Below are 14,956 nucleotides of genomic sequence, written 5' to 3'. Positions count from 1 at the left end.
AGCACTGACGCTCAGCTTGTTTCACAACACTACGTCACAGATCTGCCTACTGTTTATTACCAAACAGACCTTTGCCTCATAGAGGCTGCGTTACATGCTGCGTTAAATATTTTTATATTTGAACTCTTATAAAAGTTTTACGACACGAGTGGTAAACTTTTTTATATGTTATCTCGAATTTTCTATTGATTTCATTTTAATAATTCTCTATTTGAGTCGTCAGTTATAATTATCATTATTATATTTATTTTTCGTGTGAAATTGCTGTTTGAATTGAATACAACATATGCATGTTAAATTTAAATAAAGTTTTACAAAGAGTATAAAAATAGTACTGAAATTATTTTATGGTTAATTAACGGGACGCACGAATTGTCAAAAATTAAGAATTATTTCCAATATCTATCATTCAAATAATAAAAACCACATGCGATGTCTATATTATTAATAATAATTCAACTTTTATTATTTTTTTAAATTTTATAATTAGGGTTAGATATTTCATTCTTCTTTTTCTAATTACATATTCTTTGAGCCAGTTTCGGAACGCATTTCTAAGCGCGGCGCGGTGGCCTCATAGCGACCGTTTTTTGTGAACAGGCCTGAAAAGGTCTGAGCTTTTGTTTTCTGCCAGAATGCCACCATGTGCGGTCATTTGTAAAGGAACTCGGATGAATTTTATTTTACTACAAAATAATGCCTTCTTAAATGATACTAATAATGGTTCCACGTTGGATATTCTATCTATCTTATTGTGTAAATTAAGTAATTGGTTATAGTAATTAAACAACTCGTAATGGCAATATATTGATACAATGCCAATTATATTATATATATATTATTAAATGCCGTTCGCATACCTGTAATATTGTAATGTATATATCTAGACTACACAATATGTTCGTGATTAAGAACCGCCGACGCATAGCTGACGCAGACGAGTGCATTAGGTCATTCAATACGCCTCGACTGCTGTCCGATGCAGCGTCTGTCTCTCTCTCTCAGAGCTGCATATTTGGTGGTCGGGCCCTTTGTGCATACGCTTCCCTTAAAGCCTAATGAAGCCCATAATATTATGTTCAGCGCGTGATAAATGCTGATATTGTTCCTTGTAAGCTATTTTGAACTGCTTTCAAAAAAATCTGGTTTTTTCTGGTTTTGTTTTCTCAGATCTTTTGACTGGTAGAACGGATTTGATGATCTTTTCGTACGAAAGCTGATGCCTCTCGTGTGCTCCCATTTAAATCTGGTCTAGTCTGATAACTCCAAGGATTTTTAATGTTACAAAAATTATTAAGAAAACATATAATTATCAAAAAATTATTTCAATGTACATGTCAACACACATGACCTTTATATTTCTTAATTGTGAGGAATGCGCAAAGTAAAGATCTACATAAAATTATATAGGTAGGTATAATAGTTCAATATCTATTATTATGTTTATATGACTTTGTGTTTCAAATGTAAATGATATATTGTTGTACAAGTAGAAGTAATTTTTAAATTAATTAAAGTTTTCAAATATTTTTGTACATTATAATAAATAATAAATATAAAACAGAATTGAACGAAAAGCAACTAATAACTATTATAGTAATCATTGTCTGCGCCAAGTACCCAACGAAATAAAATAACACATGTCAAAGGATTCGCTTTAAAGATGTTCAGATGGCCAATTATCTTTAAGTTTTTAAATGGTAGACATCTGCAGTTCACACGCCTAATTTTAATTTGATACACTATTCGCTAATTTTGACCTTGAAGCTCCTCTTTTAGATATTATGTAGTAATGCATACGAGATTGTTCGATTTTATTTATTGAAATTTATTTGAATTTGAAAATAAATTCGCATAACTGCTAAACGAATTAATTATAAACTATATATATAACATCAATATGTCGTGAAAATATGTATAATTTTATTAACTATGAGTTAATGACTATCGTCAACGGTTTAAAAATAAACTTATAATAAAGTAGGTACACTTTTATCAGTACGTAACGATACTAATATTTTGATTATTATTAAAGGCCAATAGAACAGGTCATGCGATAAACAGCGTTAACTGTTAAAAATCGTGAATGTTGAATATTTTGTTTAACTTTACAATGGTCTATGTACCTATTACATAGAATAAATTTAACAAGTAAAAATGTTAAGCGATTTCAATTTAGTACATTAAGTTAAATACAGTCATAGACAATTATCTAAATAATGTGCTTAGACAAGTGTACACCGGTAGCAATATATAATAGATGTTTTAACTAACATTATATTAAGCGTTTAGTTATAATAATCATTCTGAGCTGGTTTGATAACGCTGAACTGAATTTTTGTTAACACGGAAGCTTATTTTGTACTAAAAACGTTATGGTCCATCCATAATTCGAGATAGCAGAGGTCAAAGAACCTTCCTAAAAGGAGATGAACGTTGTGATATCGTCCTAATTTTTAATATAGGCCTAATGTAACGTTATGCTTTGACATTAAGTAATACCTTTATGAACCTTTAGAATACACGTATGCACAACAATAAATTGAACTTGTTTAAATAATAGATATTAATTATCAATTAAATACTATTATTATATTCTAGTTTTAGAAATTGGAAATTGATTGAAAGTTTGTTACAATGTAAATTAACCGTGAAATAATTACAGATCTAACAAAAAACTGGTGATTCAGACACTTTCAGTTTGACTATATATCTATGAATCTGAAGGGGTGGTACGTACACACCATTGAAGGTGTAAAATGACCTGTATCGTTTCACCCCTTTTAATAGCCCACCTCGGCATAGCTTTTCAGACTAATTAATACGAACATTCAGCAAAACAATATATCTGAAAATTGACAGGGTTTTGATAAGTAATGATTTATTCGTGCTTTAAACTATTTTAAATGTTAAGATTAATTTATATGTACATCTAAATACTTCTACTAATATCTGTAATAAAAACACTAGAAGAGTTATTTTTCTTCATTGAATAAGAACGTAAAAAGACCTCTCGGTGTTCAAACACGCAACTACAAAATGTTTTGAAATTTATATCTGTCTATCTGTTATCCAACTTTCAGGTAAAAACTGGAGGGATCTTGATAAACTCTTTTTTTATATACCTATTAATCTTCGGCAATATAATGGCTATCATTTATTTTGAAGGATCAAGATGAATTTGAATCGCGTATGTGCATGTGTGAAATAAAAACAAAATTATGGATTTGTTTATCCTCGTATTTTAATAATAACAATTGTAACACATCCCCCTGCGAATAAAAATGTATATTCCTATGTATTCCCGTATTGACTAAATTAACAAAAATGCTATCGGTAACAAGTTAAATGTAGAATTATTAGATAACTAGCGGTTCAACCCGGCTTCGCCCATGGTGCATATAGCCTATAGCCTACCTCAATAAATAGGCTATCTAGCACTGAAAGAATTTTTCAAATCGGACCAGTAGTTCCAGAGATCAGTGCGTTAAAACAAACAAACAAACTCTTCAGCTTTATAAGTAGAATATTAATATTAGTATACACTACGGTTTCAATTATATATAATACATTTTAATACATTAAGCGAATGTATTATAATAACCGTGGATGAAAATGTACACAATAACAAATGATGGTAGACAAAATAAATGGCGTTGCGAGTTTTTCCCAGCGGAGCGTCAGGGGCAGGCGACAGGTGACAATGGGTTTCATACCAATTACTGTCTTCGTCTGAAGCTGGTCGCCTGACACCATCCAACATGGACTCCAAGGTACTGTTCCATTTCAAATCCTAAATTAATAACCTGGCAACACTTCGATGTTAAAAGTAGAATGCACATAGCATATATTTGAATAGTCGTAGTGGATGCCGTGTAGATGGATAAAATAAATTTCAAACTCATACTAAAATGTCCGTTGAACAATTATTGAGACGGTTGCAATTGTTCGATCGACTTTTCTGATAAATACCGACTTTAAAAAAGCGAGAAGATTATCAATTCGACTGGGTGAAATGATTTCTATGATTCTATTTCAATCGACGTTCCAAAAAAGAAGGAGTCAATTAGACAGTATATCGCATTTATATTTGATTTATTTATGATAATTAGAAGGCAGTTAACATTTTTGTTAAAAATCATGATTATTTCATTATTTATTATCCATTTCAGTTATGATGCGAATTTAAAAACAGTCAGTGACACGATATAGTCTTAATTGAATGTTATATTTTTCTACTTCACATAATATCTAGTATATTATAGTATACTAGCTGCGCCCCGCGGTTTCACCCGCGTAAGTCCGTATCCCGTAGGAATATCGGGATAAAAAATAGATGTTGGCCGATTCTCAGACCTACCCAATATGCTTACCAAATTTCAGAGGAATCGGTCAAGCCGTTTCGGAGGAGTATGGCAACGAAAACTGTGACACGAGAATTTTATATATATAGATAACTATAGTATATTAGAATTGAAACATCGTAAATTTATTAAGTCCCGCATAACTTTATCTTGATATAAAACGGTCGATATAGATCAAAAAAAAATTTCAGCAACTTACTGAAAACTGCTACTACTACTTCTACTAATGCTACTTCTACTACTACTACTTAACTACTTAGACTACTACTACTATTACTACTTGTTGAAAACTTAACATGTTGTGTCTTATTAACATGACAATAACCGTACTTTAATTATTTTGTAACGATTTCTGTTTCTATGTGAAAACTTCACATGTTGTGTCTTATTAATATAGCATTGAAATGGTACTTTAATTGATTTGCAACGAATTCTATGTCTGTCGGTGTTATTATGATTTTTCGTGCTTAATGACTAATAAATAAATTGCAGGGTAAAGAGAAAGGTATCCTCAAACTTGACCCTCGCCCAAAGATTATTATTGACCCGAGATTGGTGCTTACTCCACAGGTAAGAAATTGTTTAGCAAATTCATTATTGATAAATGAAAGATCATTTTGAATTACATAATAATAAATAAAGTTTTTATAAAACCTCAGTCAATCTTAGATGTTATTATTTTCTGTGCCAACAATTATACACATAACTTTTAAAGAAATTAAATAAACCTAAATTCGTGAATATTAATTTAATAACTAAAAGTTATGCGTGTCCAACTAACTTAACGGGAATTGAAATGAAGAAAATAATTGTAGTGTCATATCCTCTTTTGATGATAGGTTTGATAAATGAATTAACGTATATAACACGTAAAGATATTCCAACTACAATACAAATGTATAGCGTAATATAAGATACATGTAATATACGGACACTGTAATAAAGCCCAGTGTAATAGTATATGTAATTACTGGCCAAATCGGGGCACGGCCTTGCGGACATCAAACTTCAATTAACGAAACAAAATGTTCTTAACCAACGCCACTTACCAAATTTCACCAAATAGTTTCACACTAATTACACATTTGTTATTTAAAATACAAAAATGTTAGTATATTCTTGTGTTTAATTTTACTGGAGTATAATACATTTAGAAATTAAAAACTTTATAACGGATTTTAAACGCGATTTATTCATGATATTATTAACCCTCTCGCTGTAAACTGTTGGAAACGTCGGGTTAATAATAATATAATGAATAAAACGCATTTAAATTCCGTAAAAAGTTTTTAATGTTTAAATACAAAAATATTGTTTACTAAGACATTAATGTAATACCTATATTGTAGTTTAATCTTTTAACGAATAGCAGTTTAATCATTTAACGATGTTTGCATATTTTGTTTGATTTGTTATGTCGCTTATGTTGCATGCTCGTACTTGAAAAATGCATCGCAATTATACTGACGTGTACTTACTTACCTTTACGTCAATTCTTTCATTAAAATAGGTGTGACCAATCATGATATACTGTAATCATATGTGTTTTTAAAGTTCTCGTATATTCTTGTTTGTATATATATATATATCTTAAATAAAATGGTAACAAATTAGTAATGTTGTACCTATGGTATAAAATCGCTTCTTAATTATTACTCTAGGTGCCGTCTTTGATGAAGGCCCTTGTTAATGGAATGAAAATGTAGGGCTGTGGCATTCTTTATTCCGTAAGATTTATATTAAATAACAGACAAAAAATTATAATGCCTAATATAGTCTTATCTTCAAATAGTAAGTGTGAAGACTACATTTTAAATTTTTGTATATACCTCATATATTGCTATAATGAATTTGATTATTTTCTTTATATACTAGTTATATTTTTTACTAATTACTAATTAGTATAAGCGTACAGTTGGCGTAAATTTGGAAGCGATGCAAATAATAAACCTTTATCTTATTGCATGCGAATTTGTCATAGTATCTACAATAAAAAAGGTTTAATACGATTAAAAAATAATAATAATATACATAATTAGGACGTGACAACCTTAAACGAAATAATTAATCAGAGTCAATGATTGGCTGGCACTCATTGGCGAACTTAAACTGACTTACTGTTCCCTGTCACGTGAAACTGAGGTGTGGATCCTACTTAATACTATATTATAAACATATAAGAACCATTTTTTAGTTTTGATAGCACAACATTTATAATATGACCAGAAAATAGAAAATATTGATATTATTTTACTGCCATACAATAACACTTTGACGTGAACATGCAAAAATCGCACATTTTGAATACGTATCGACCACATGGGTGACAACCTTTATTATTTTAGCCCCAGCAATATTTAAACTCAAACTCCAACGTATTTTATCGGTGTAAACTTTTGAAACAACTGTTCATGAATTGCCATTATTTTTATCTAGCTACTTCCGATTGAATCAACCAGAAACTCGATCGCCACTTTTTAAATTCCTTTTCATAAAGTACAAACTGAATTAAAATTCATTAGCTGCCTAATAACTGTCTTGTTCTTGATTCTTAACTTCTACATTCCATACCCTTTAACATTATGGCATTCGTTTATTGTGTAATGTGAATTTTTAAACAAGGTAGATTTAACTAATGATAAAAAAAATTAACACTGAAGCAAAGATAGATGTTGGTACGAGGAATTTTAGGATAAAAACAAAATCCTTTAGCCATAGTTCCTTTAATATTATAACGATTATATTCGCGATTGAGCGTCTATATTGTAATAACAATGTTCCAAAAAAGTATAAGTATCTTAAACAAATGCATAATTTCTATATAAAAAAATTTGCAATCAAATTATGGCAAAATTGTATATATTTTTATTATAATGCTGTCTGAAGCAAGAACGTTACTTCCTAGTCAAAAAAGAAAGTATAACTACAACGATTATTTCGACTTAATTTCTAGTTCTATACGTGACATAGATCTATTAAACTAGACAACACCTAAATAGGGTAATAAATCGTTTAATTTATCGGTCATTCCATAACGAAGTCTGCTTTTTTCCTTTGATTCCCAATCGCCGCAGTACTCCTGCCGACGTCCTGTTGTGTAGTTGCTTCCAATGTAACTCACGGAGGCGGAATGTTCTAGATACTTTTCGGTAAAAGTGAAATGTTATTATGATAGAAGCATGTAATAAATTATAACTGGTAACAGCATAAATAGCGTTTTAATTGTTTGCTGAAGATAAGTACTGAAATGGCATATAATTGTTGTCATTGAGAATTATAGTGTTTCGTTAAATGCCCTCGATAAATATGAGAAAACGTGTTATTAATACGTATTACAAATTACAGATAATGTTTATACGAATGCAAAAACCAATTTTATTCCTAATCTTTGTTATACATTATATTGTGAATTCTCATATAACTTATTAGGGTTCCTGTGATCGACCCCCGTCTTCACCTCAGCCTTCTGTAGACCGTCTCTCAGTTACTTGGGCGGATCCAGACTCCAACATGGCATCTCCAGGAGCGAATCTGTTCCACCTGCCTTCGGAAACACCTGTTAGCAACGACGTTAAGTTTTCCCCGGCGGGAGGTTTGTATAAAATGATTTATAAAATAACTACATATTTCTCAACTGTTTCAACTATGACATGTTTTTATGTTATAAATTATGCGATTGTATTGCTTTACATATGCGATTTTTTTATATAATAAAACCCTATTACGCGCGATTTCGTCCGTGTCACATAAAAATCTTTCAGGCGCCTAGATCAAATTCCGAAATAAATGTGGTACAAATTAGGCTTTACGAAATTGATGGAGCTATCAGCAAGAGAAAATTCCATCATAGACCGAACGGACGTATCTATCGGTTATTACTTATATTTTAGCGATGACATGCAAGACATTAAACAAAAACAAATAATGCTTACTTAGATAATGTGTATATATTATGAAACTTGACGTTTCACACGTTTTCACCGGGTTTACCCGGGATTAAAAATAAAGTCTATGTTAATTTGGGATGATTAAACTTTCTTTCAGTGAAAAATCACTTTAGATAACAAACGAATATTGGACTTTTATGATTTTTGAATTGTCTATCGACTATTTTCACGTCCTTTTCTAATATATCGTAGCAAATTGCGTTTATAATTAACTAGCTGTTCGCCCGGCTTTGCCCGTGATATATATAGCCTATATCACTCAGTGCAGTTGCATCTTTCTAATTGTGAAAGAATTTTGAATTTAGTGTAGATAGATTTTTGATTCAAATTTGAGTAATATACATATCTTTTAGATGTTTCGGAAGACGAAGATTATTCGGCCAGTTTAAGTGCGGTTTTACGACAACGCCGCGCAAGTGTGCGGCGATCCCGCAAGGGCCGTGCTAGGCGACCCTCGTCACCGTTCCTGCCTGAAGACACTCGTTCTAGACGTAGATCATCAGTTTTCACCACTAGTTCCGGAGAGTAAGCAGTTATATGAAAAGCCTAGCAACTCGATTGTTCATCTGTTTACTTCAAAATAACAACTTTTTTCGCAGCACAGCAATATCGATCGACGAACAACCAGCTATGACCCAAGAGCAAATTTTCGAGAACATACATCTACACAAAGAAGTGTTGACGTCAGTAAAGCAGCAACCATTAGGCATGCGACGCAAATTGAAAATTGTTCACCAGGTATGTGTCATTATACTAGATACGTAGGTAACTTATTAACTTACTATTAAAAATACCATTTTTGTGTTATTTTTAGGCAAAAGCTTACATCAAGCGACATGAGGGTCAGCTACAGGAACGATTAGCGCAATCAAAGTGCACAAGGGACATATACGCAAGATTTAGTATAGTATTAGCGACTGTAAGTACTTTTTAAATTTTACATGAAAAGAAAAATACATACACACAGTTTATTTAAATAAATTTTTATCTAGGCAGATTGTAATGAAAATATTATTGTAAGTTTTAATACTTTTAATAGTTAATTCTTTGTTTGAATTTTAGAAATGGCAGCAATTAAAACGAGAAGCCGCAAATACTTCTAATTTGTTGATACCTTGGGAACTGCGTATAAAAGAAATTGAATCACACTTTGGATCAGTTGTCGCGTCTTATTTCACGTTCCTAAGATGGCTGTTTTGGGTCAACTTAGTTATTGGTTTTATATTACTTGTTTTCGTAATTGTGCCAGAGGTGAGGTATTTATTGCTTTACATCGTTTAGCCCTGGTAAATATTGGCCCGTTAATCAATTTGACTTATTTTTGCTCATTTTCCATTTTTAGTATCTCACGGCAAATCCCTTGCAAGATGGGGAAAGAAAGATAATTATGGAGGAGGAACGTCGTAATGCCACAAATCTTTTAACTTTATGGGAATTTGATGGCGTTTTCAAATATTCACCTATATTTTACGGATACTATAGTAACGTAGAACGATCAGAATACAAAATGCCTTTAGCTTATTTTCTGACGGGCTTGGTGGTCTATGTATATAGTTTCGTCGCCATATTGAGGAAGTGAGATATATTTAGCATTTATATGGACTCAGTGCAACGTCCTTTAAAATGGCGTTGTTTGTAAATAATTAGATTATTCCCAACGTACTATGTTTAATGTAATTTTTTAAATAACAATTATAAATTACATCATTCATTCGCAGAATGGCGGAAAATTCACGCATGTCAAAACTATCGGAGAAAGAAGATGAGTGTATATTCTCATGGAAGCTATTTACCGGTTGGGACTTCATGATTGGAAATGCAGAAACGGCGCATAATAGAATTGCTTCAGTAATTTTAGGATTTAAAGAGGCGCTACTGGAAGAAGCGGAGAAGAAGAAAAATTTGGGAAAGTAAGAATGATGTATAGGACAAAAAGCGGACTCTTTATTTTATAATGTTGAAATCCGAAAAGTCGATATTAATAATTTTAGATTGACGTCATAATCGTGTAAACCTTTAATACTGTAGACCTATTCTTTATTCATTCTTTTAAGCCAATTAATTATCAACAAACACACGCTTCTAAAAGTTATCACTATTTTATTAAAGCTTTTTGTGTCTGTTGAAATCTTTAAATCCGTTTTAACGTTAATAAATATTCAATATTTACTTTTTTTTAGTTGGCGCATTATTTCCCTGAGGGCAATAGTAAATATTTGCGTAGTAATTCTCCTAATAGTATCAGCGTTTGCTGTTGTAACTGTCGTGTCGCGCTCTGACGACATTGATAAATCACCCAGTTGGTGGCGTGAAAACGAAACTACTACTGTCGTAACTATTATATCTATTACATTTCCAATATTTTTTGAACTTCTGGGCTTTTTAGAACATTATCACCCCAGAAAGCAACTTAGATTACAATTAGCCAGGTGAGCGTATTATAATAAGGTGTACTAGCCGTGGATTTTCTTATTTAACTCATTTAATTTATGTGTATTTTTTCAGAATTATGCTGTTAAATTTGCTCAACTTATATTCTTTGATATTTGCTCTGTTTAGCAAAATAGAAGGTATGAGCGAGGCATTAGTAAAACTACAGCCACAGCTCAATATGAACGATTCTGCTCCCTTTGCTAACAGCATAAACATGGATGAATTATCAACTACTCGTATTCCTTCTACTTGTCTTGAAATGTCTGTTCCATGTCTTCCCTGCCATATGATCAAACTCCCAATAACAAATGATATAATAAAACAGTTTGACACGATAAGAACCACTCCAATATATAATCCACCCAAGCTTATGTCGTTAATACAAGAAATAGAAAATAAAATTAATTTTTATAATAATGATGAAATACAAGCGACAACTGTCATAAGTGTTTTACATAAAGAATTAGAGCGACTAAGAAATTTAAATGGAGGAGACATCACCGACGAAAGTGAATCCGAGACCGAAGAAGATCACGCTGATGACTATGAATTTTACGACACAAGCATCGACGTATTGCAATCTACGACAATTTCTGATCCGACTTCAGATATTATAAGTACTGAGAATATATTTACGGTCACCACTTCAACTGAATTTGAAAACCAATCAGATTTAACAGTTAGTGAGTCGACAACTGAAAGTTACTTTTCAAATAATATGCAAAGTACGAGTAGTGAATCAAATACAGAAAACACTTATTCTCCATCACAAAGCACTTCTAATACCGAATTCTTATCACATACTTCATCAGTCTCAGTTTTTAAATCTACACAATCTAAGATGGAAAGTACGGAAATTTCGACTTCGATTTCTCCTGTACTTCAAGATGAAACCACGCAATATGAACATATTTTTAATACAGCTACCAGTAATACATATGACGATGATATGGGCGATATTATTCAAACTGAAAAACCTACACTACATCCAAATCATTCGCATGCATATTTTTCAAACAATGTTACTATGTGTCCAAATATATCATTTAATTGCTCAATTGATTGTGGAGGAAATAACATTACTCAAATATTTTTTATATCAAATTGTGCCGTTGTTGACATAAAATGCTTTGTAACTCAATGTCTTGCAATACCATCAGAAAATAAAAGCTTTACCAATGAAACATTAAACGATATAGTGTACTATGATAAATACAAGCGAAAAATGTACAATTTAACAGTGACAACTAGAAAAAAATTACTGAAGTTATGTTGGGAAACAATGTTTGGACAGGAATTGGTAAAATTGACAATGATGGACTTGGTAAAAATTATTCAGTTAATATTTAATATTGGACTCAAGTAATATTACAGATGTTTGAAAGAAGTCTTTTCTTTTTAGGTATTTGTTCTGTTGGGCACACTTTTCATGGACTTTTTTCGAGCACTTTTCGTAAGATACATGAATAAATGTTGTTGTTGGGATTTAGAAAAAAAGTTTCCTGAATACGGTGATTTTAAAATTGCAGAAAATATTTTGCATCTGATTAACAATCAAGGCATGGTTTGGATGGGCATGTTCTTTTCACCAGGACTTGTTGTTCTTAACGTATTCAAATTAATGATAATGATGTATCTTCGATCTTGGGCTGTAATGACATGTAATGTGCCACATGAAGTTGTATTTAGAGTTTCTAAAAGCAATAATTTCTACCTAGCTTTATTGCTTACAATGCTGTTTCTGTGCGTTTTACCCGTTGGTTATACCATTGTATGGGTTCAACCATCGTGGCACTGTGGACCCTTTTCAGAATATGATAAAATTTATAAGATATTGACCACTAACATATACAAAATCCTTCCGGAAACACTCAACTTTGCATTGGAATACATTGCTTCACCAGCTATAGTCATACCATTGCTAGTGCTGCTAATATTAATAATATACTACCTAACATCTCTCACAAACTCACTAAGAGAGGCTAATAATGACTTAAAGGTAAAATTTTATACATTTTTATGTGGCTTATGTTATGTTAACCAACAAATTTCATGAGTTAACAACAATGTTTTCAAAAACATTTCCATAATGTAGTAGTTTTAGTTAGATTACGAAAATATTATTTTAACCCTAGATACAACTCCGGCGGGAGAGAACAGAGGAAAGGCGAAAAATGTTCCAATTAGCTGATACAAGAAGACGAACCGGATCATCATCTATTGACAATACTCCATTTGGGAGATGGAAAAAGGCATTGCCTTCACTCCCAATAAGCAAATCAATCGATTCCGACGATCGTAAGGCTACCATGGGTGAAATTAATACGAAGGCACCAGAAAAAATAAAACGAAGTACGTATAGATAAATGAAATAAAGTTATAAAAACATTGTTAATGTAAAAACAAACTTGCAATAATTTTTTCTCATTAAATTTCAGGAGGAATATTTGCTAAAATTGTTGGACTTGCATTGGACAAAAAAAACACTACAAAAGATTCATCTGATATTTTACCATCATCAAACAATGACGATGAAACTGATACTGATTTTCATGAATCATTGCCTAAAGAAGTACTACAGTTGAAAGACATCATAGCGACGAAAAAACAAGAACACATCAAAAGAAACACAGTAGATTTTACCATCAATATAAAAAACAACATGAATAATGATAAGAACTCTAAACAAATGGTTGAAAGAAGTACAAAAACGTACGAAAATGAAGAAAATCACACAAAAACTGATGTTAAACATGCAAATTTCAATAAAGATAAAAAACTTAATCGAAAGCAAACGTCAGAGTCAAGCAACCAATCCAAACAATCTGATTCAATCAGTTCCGTCATACCAGTTATAACGATAAGCACAACCGAAAGCGATGAAGACATAATAAAGAATTCGAATATTACTAAAAATAAAGAGAACATACAAGAAATTCACGTTGAAAATAAATCGCATGTAGAACGATTAAGAAAAACGAAAAATAATTCAGATTTGAAATCTCTACAAAGACAAAGTAGTTTTGAGAGCATACACGAAAACAAGATAACAACTAATGATAAATTTGATAAAGAAGGATACAAATATCAATACTCTCTTTAAATTTCATTCAATTAAGAAACTTAAAAATATAAATGTATTCACATTCGATTATTTTCATTTTCTCTGTCTAATTTACTAGTATATATTTAATTTTTAATAAAAAAAATAAAATTGTTCAAACAGAAGACCATCAGATCAGATTTTTTACTTATTTTTTTTTTATTATATTCCATGTGTGTTGTGTGTTTTGAAATAACTACAATATATTATATATTGTAATGTAACTCAGGATTTTGATTAAAACTCGTCCGAAAACTATACAGAGTATTTTTTAACGTTTGATAGTTTTAAGAATAGATCGAAAACTACCTTTGATATCTTAATGTGATAGAGGAGTACTTTAAATTCTTCGACACGCTAAAAAGCTATTTACCTGTTTATGAACGCATGATTGTACTACGCATAATTGTAATATATAAATATCAGGTTTTAAATTTATTAAACTACTTTCGTGACTTCGTCCGCGAGAACTACTTATACTTATACACCTTTTTATCTTTTATAGTTTTTCATTTTAGTAATTAGAAAAATTTTCGTTTTGTCTCTATTTTAAAAATGTTCATAAATTCTGAAGTACCTTAATTATTACAAAATTAAGCTATCATCTCATCATCTTTTATTACTTTTAGTTTAAAATATGGGATTTGGAGCAACACCACAACTTCTTCTGAAAATGCACTAACATTTTCATATTCCGTCGACATTGCTTTAGAAAATCATTTATTTATTATAAATATTTATTGGATTCGCACTGCAATTGCAAACAATTTAAAGAGTGCCGCTGTGAAATCGTCCTCGTAGCGGCAACCATTTTACTCGATTTTCTCGAAATCTACTGGATGCACAAATTTAAAAATTCGACAAACAATTAGACTACATTACATACAAAATATTTGCCAAAGAAAGTTTCAAAACTTCGAAACCGAGTAGAAAACGCTCACATTTATAATATACAACGTTCGCAAAGCCGGAGAATGAATAGTTTCTCGGATTAGGTATTCTACAAACAAAATAATGACAGCGGAGAAAAATGGATGCCGAAACAATAATTACAAACAGGTCGAACGAACAGTATAATACATATTATACTTCTGTGAATTAGTTTGTAA

At 31.3% G+C, this 14,956-nt stretch overlaps 1 protein-coding gene across 1 annotated transcript; it reads left to right on the top strand.

Annotated features, from left to right (window-relative positions):
* Window positions 1–7,874: 7,874 nt before the first annotated feature.
* On the top strand, window positions 7,875–13,847 carry LOC119835776 (transmembrane channel-like protein 3). Its single transcript, XM_038360762.1, has 13 exons — window positions 7,875–7,956; window positions 8,665–8,836; window positions 8,911–9,049; window positions 9,126–9,230; window positions 9,374–9,562; window positions 9,654–9,886; window positions 10,030–10,221; window positions 10,492–10,740; window positions 10,817–11,009; window positions 11,964–12,068; window positions 12,147–12,743; window positions 12,880–13,096; window positions 13,183–13,847. The coding sequence occupies exons 1-13, from the start codon at window positions 7,875–7,877 to the stop codon at window positions 13,845–13,847; spliced, it is 3,138 nt and encodes a 1,045-aa protein (XP_038216690.1).
* The last annotated feature ends 1,109 nt before the right edge of the window (window positions 13,848–14,956 follow it).

This window comes from Zerene cesonia, chromosome Z (genome assembly GCF_012273895.1).
Source record: "Zerene cesonia ecotype Mississippi chromosome Z, Zerene_cesonia_1.1, whole genome shotgun sequence".
NCBI lineage: Eukaryota > Metazoa > Arthropoda > Insecta > Lepidoptera > Pieridae > Zerene > Zerene cesonia.
The sequence above is the reverse complement of the archived record's forward strand: the minus strand, read 5'-3'. Positions and strand labels throughout refer to the sequence as shown.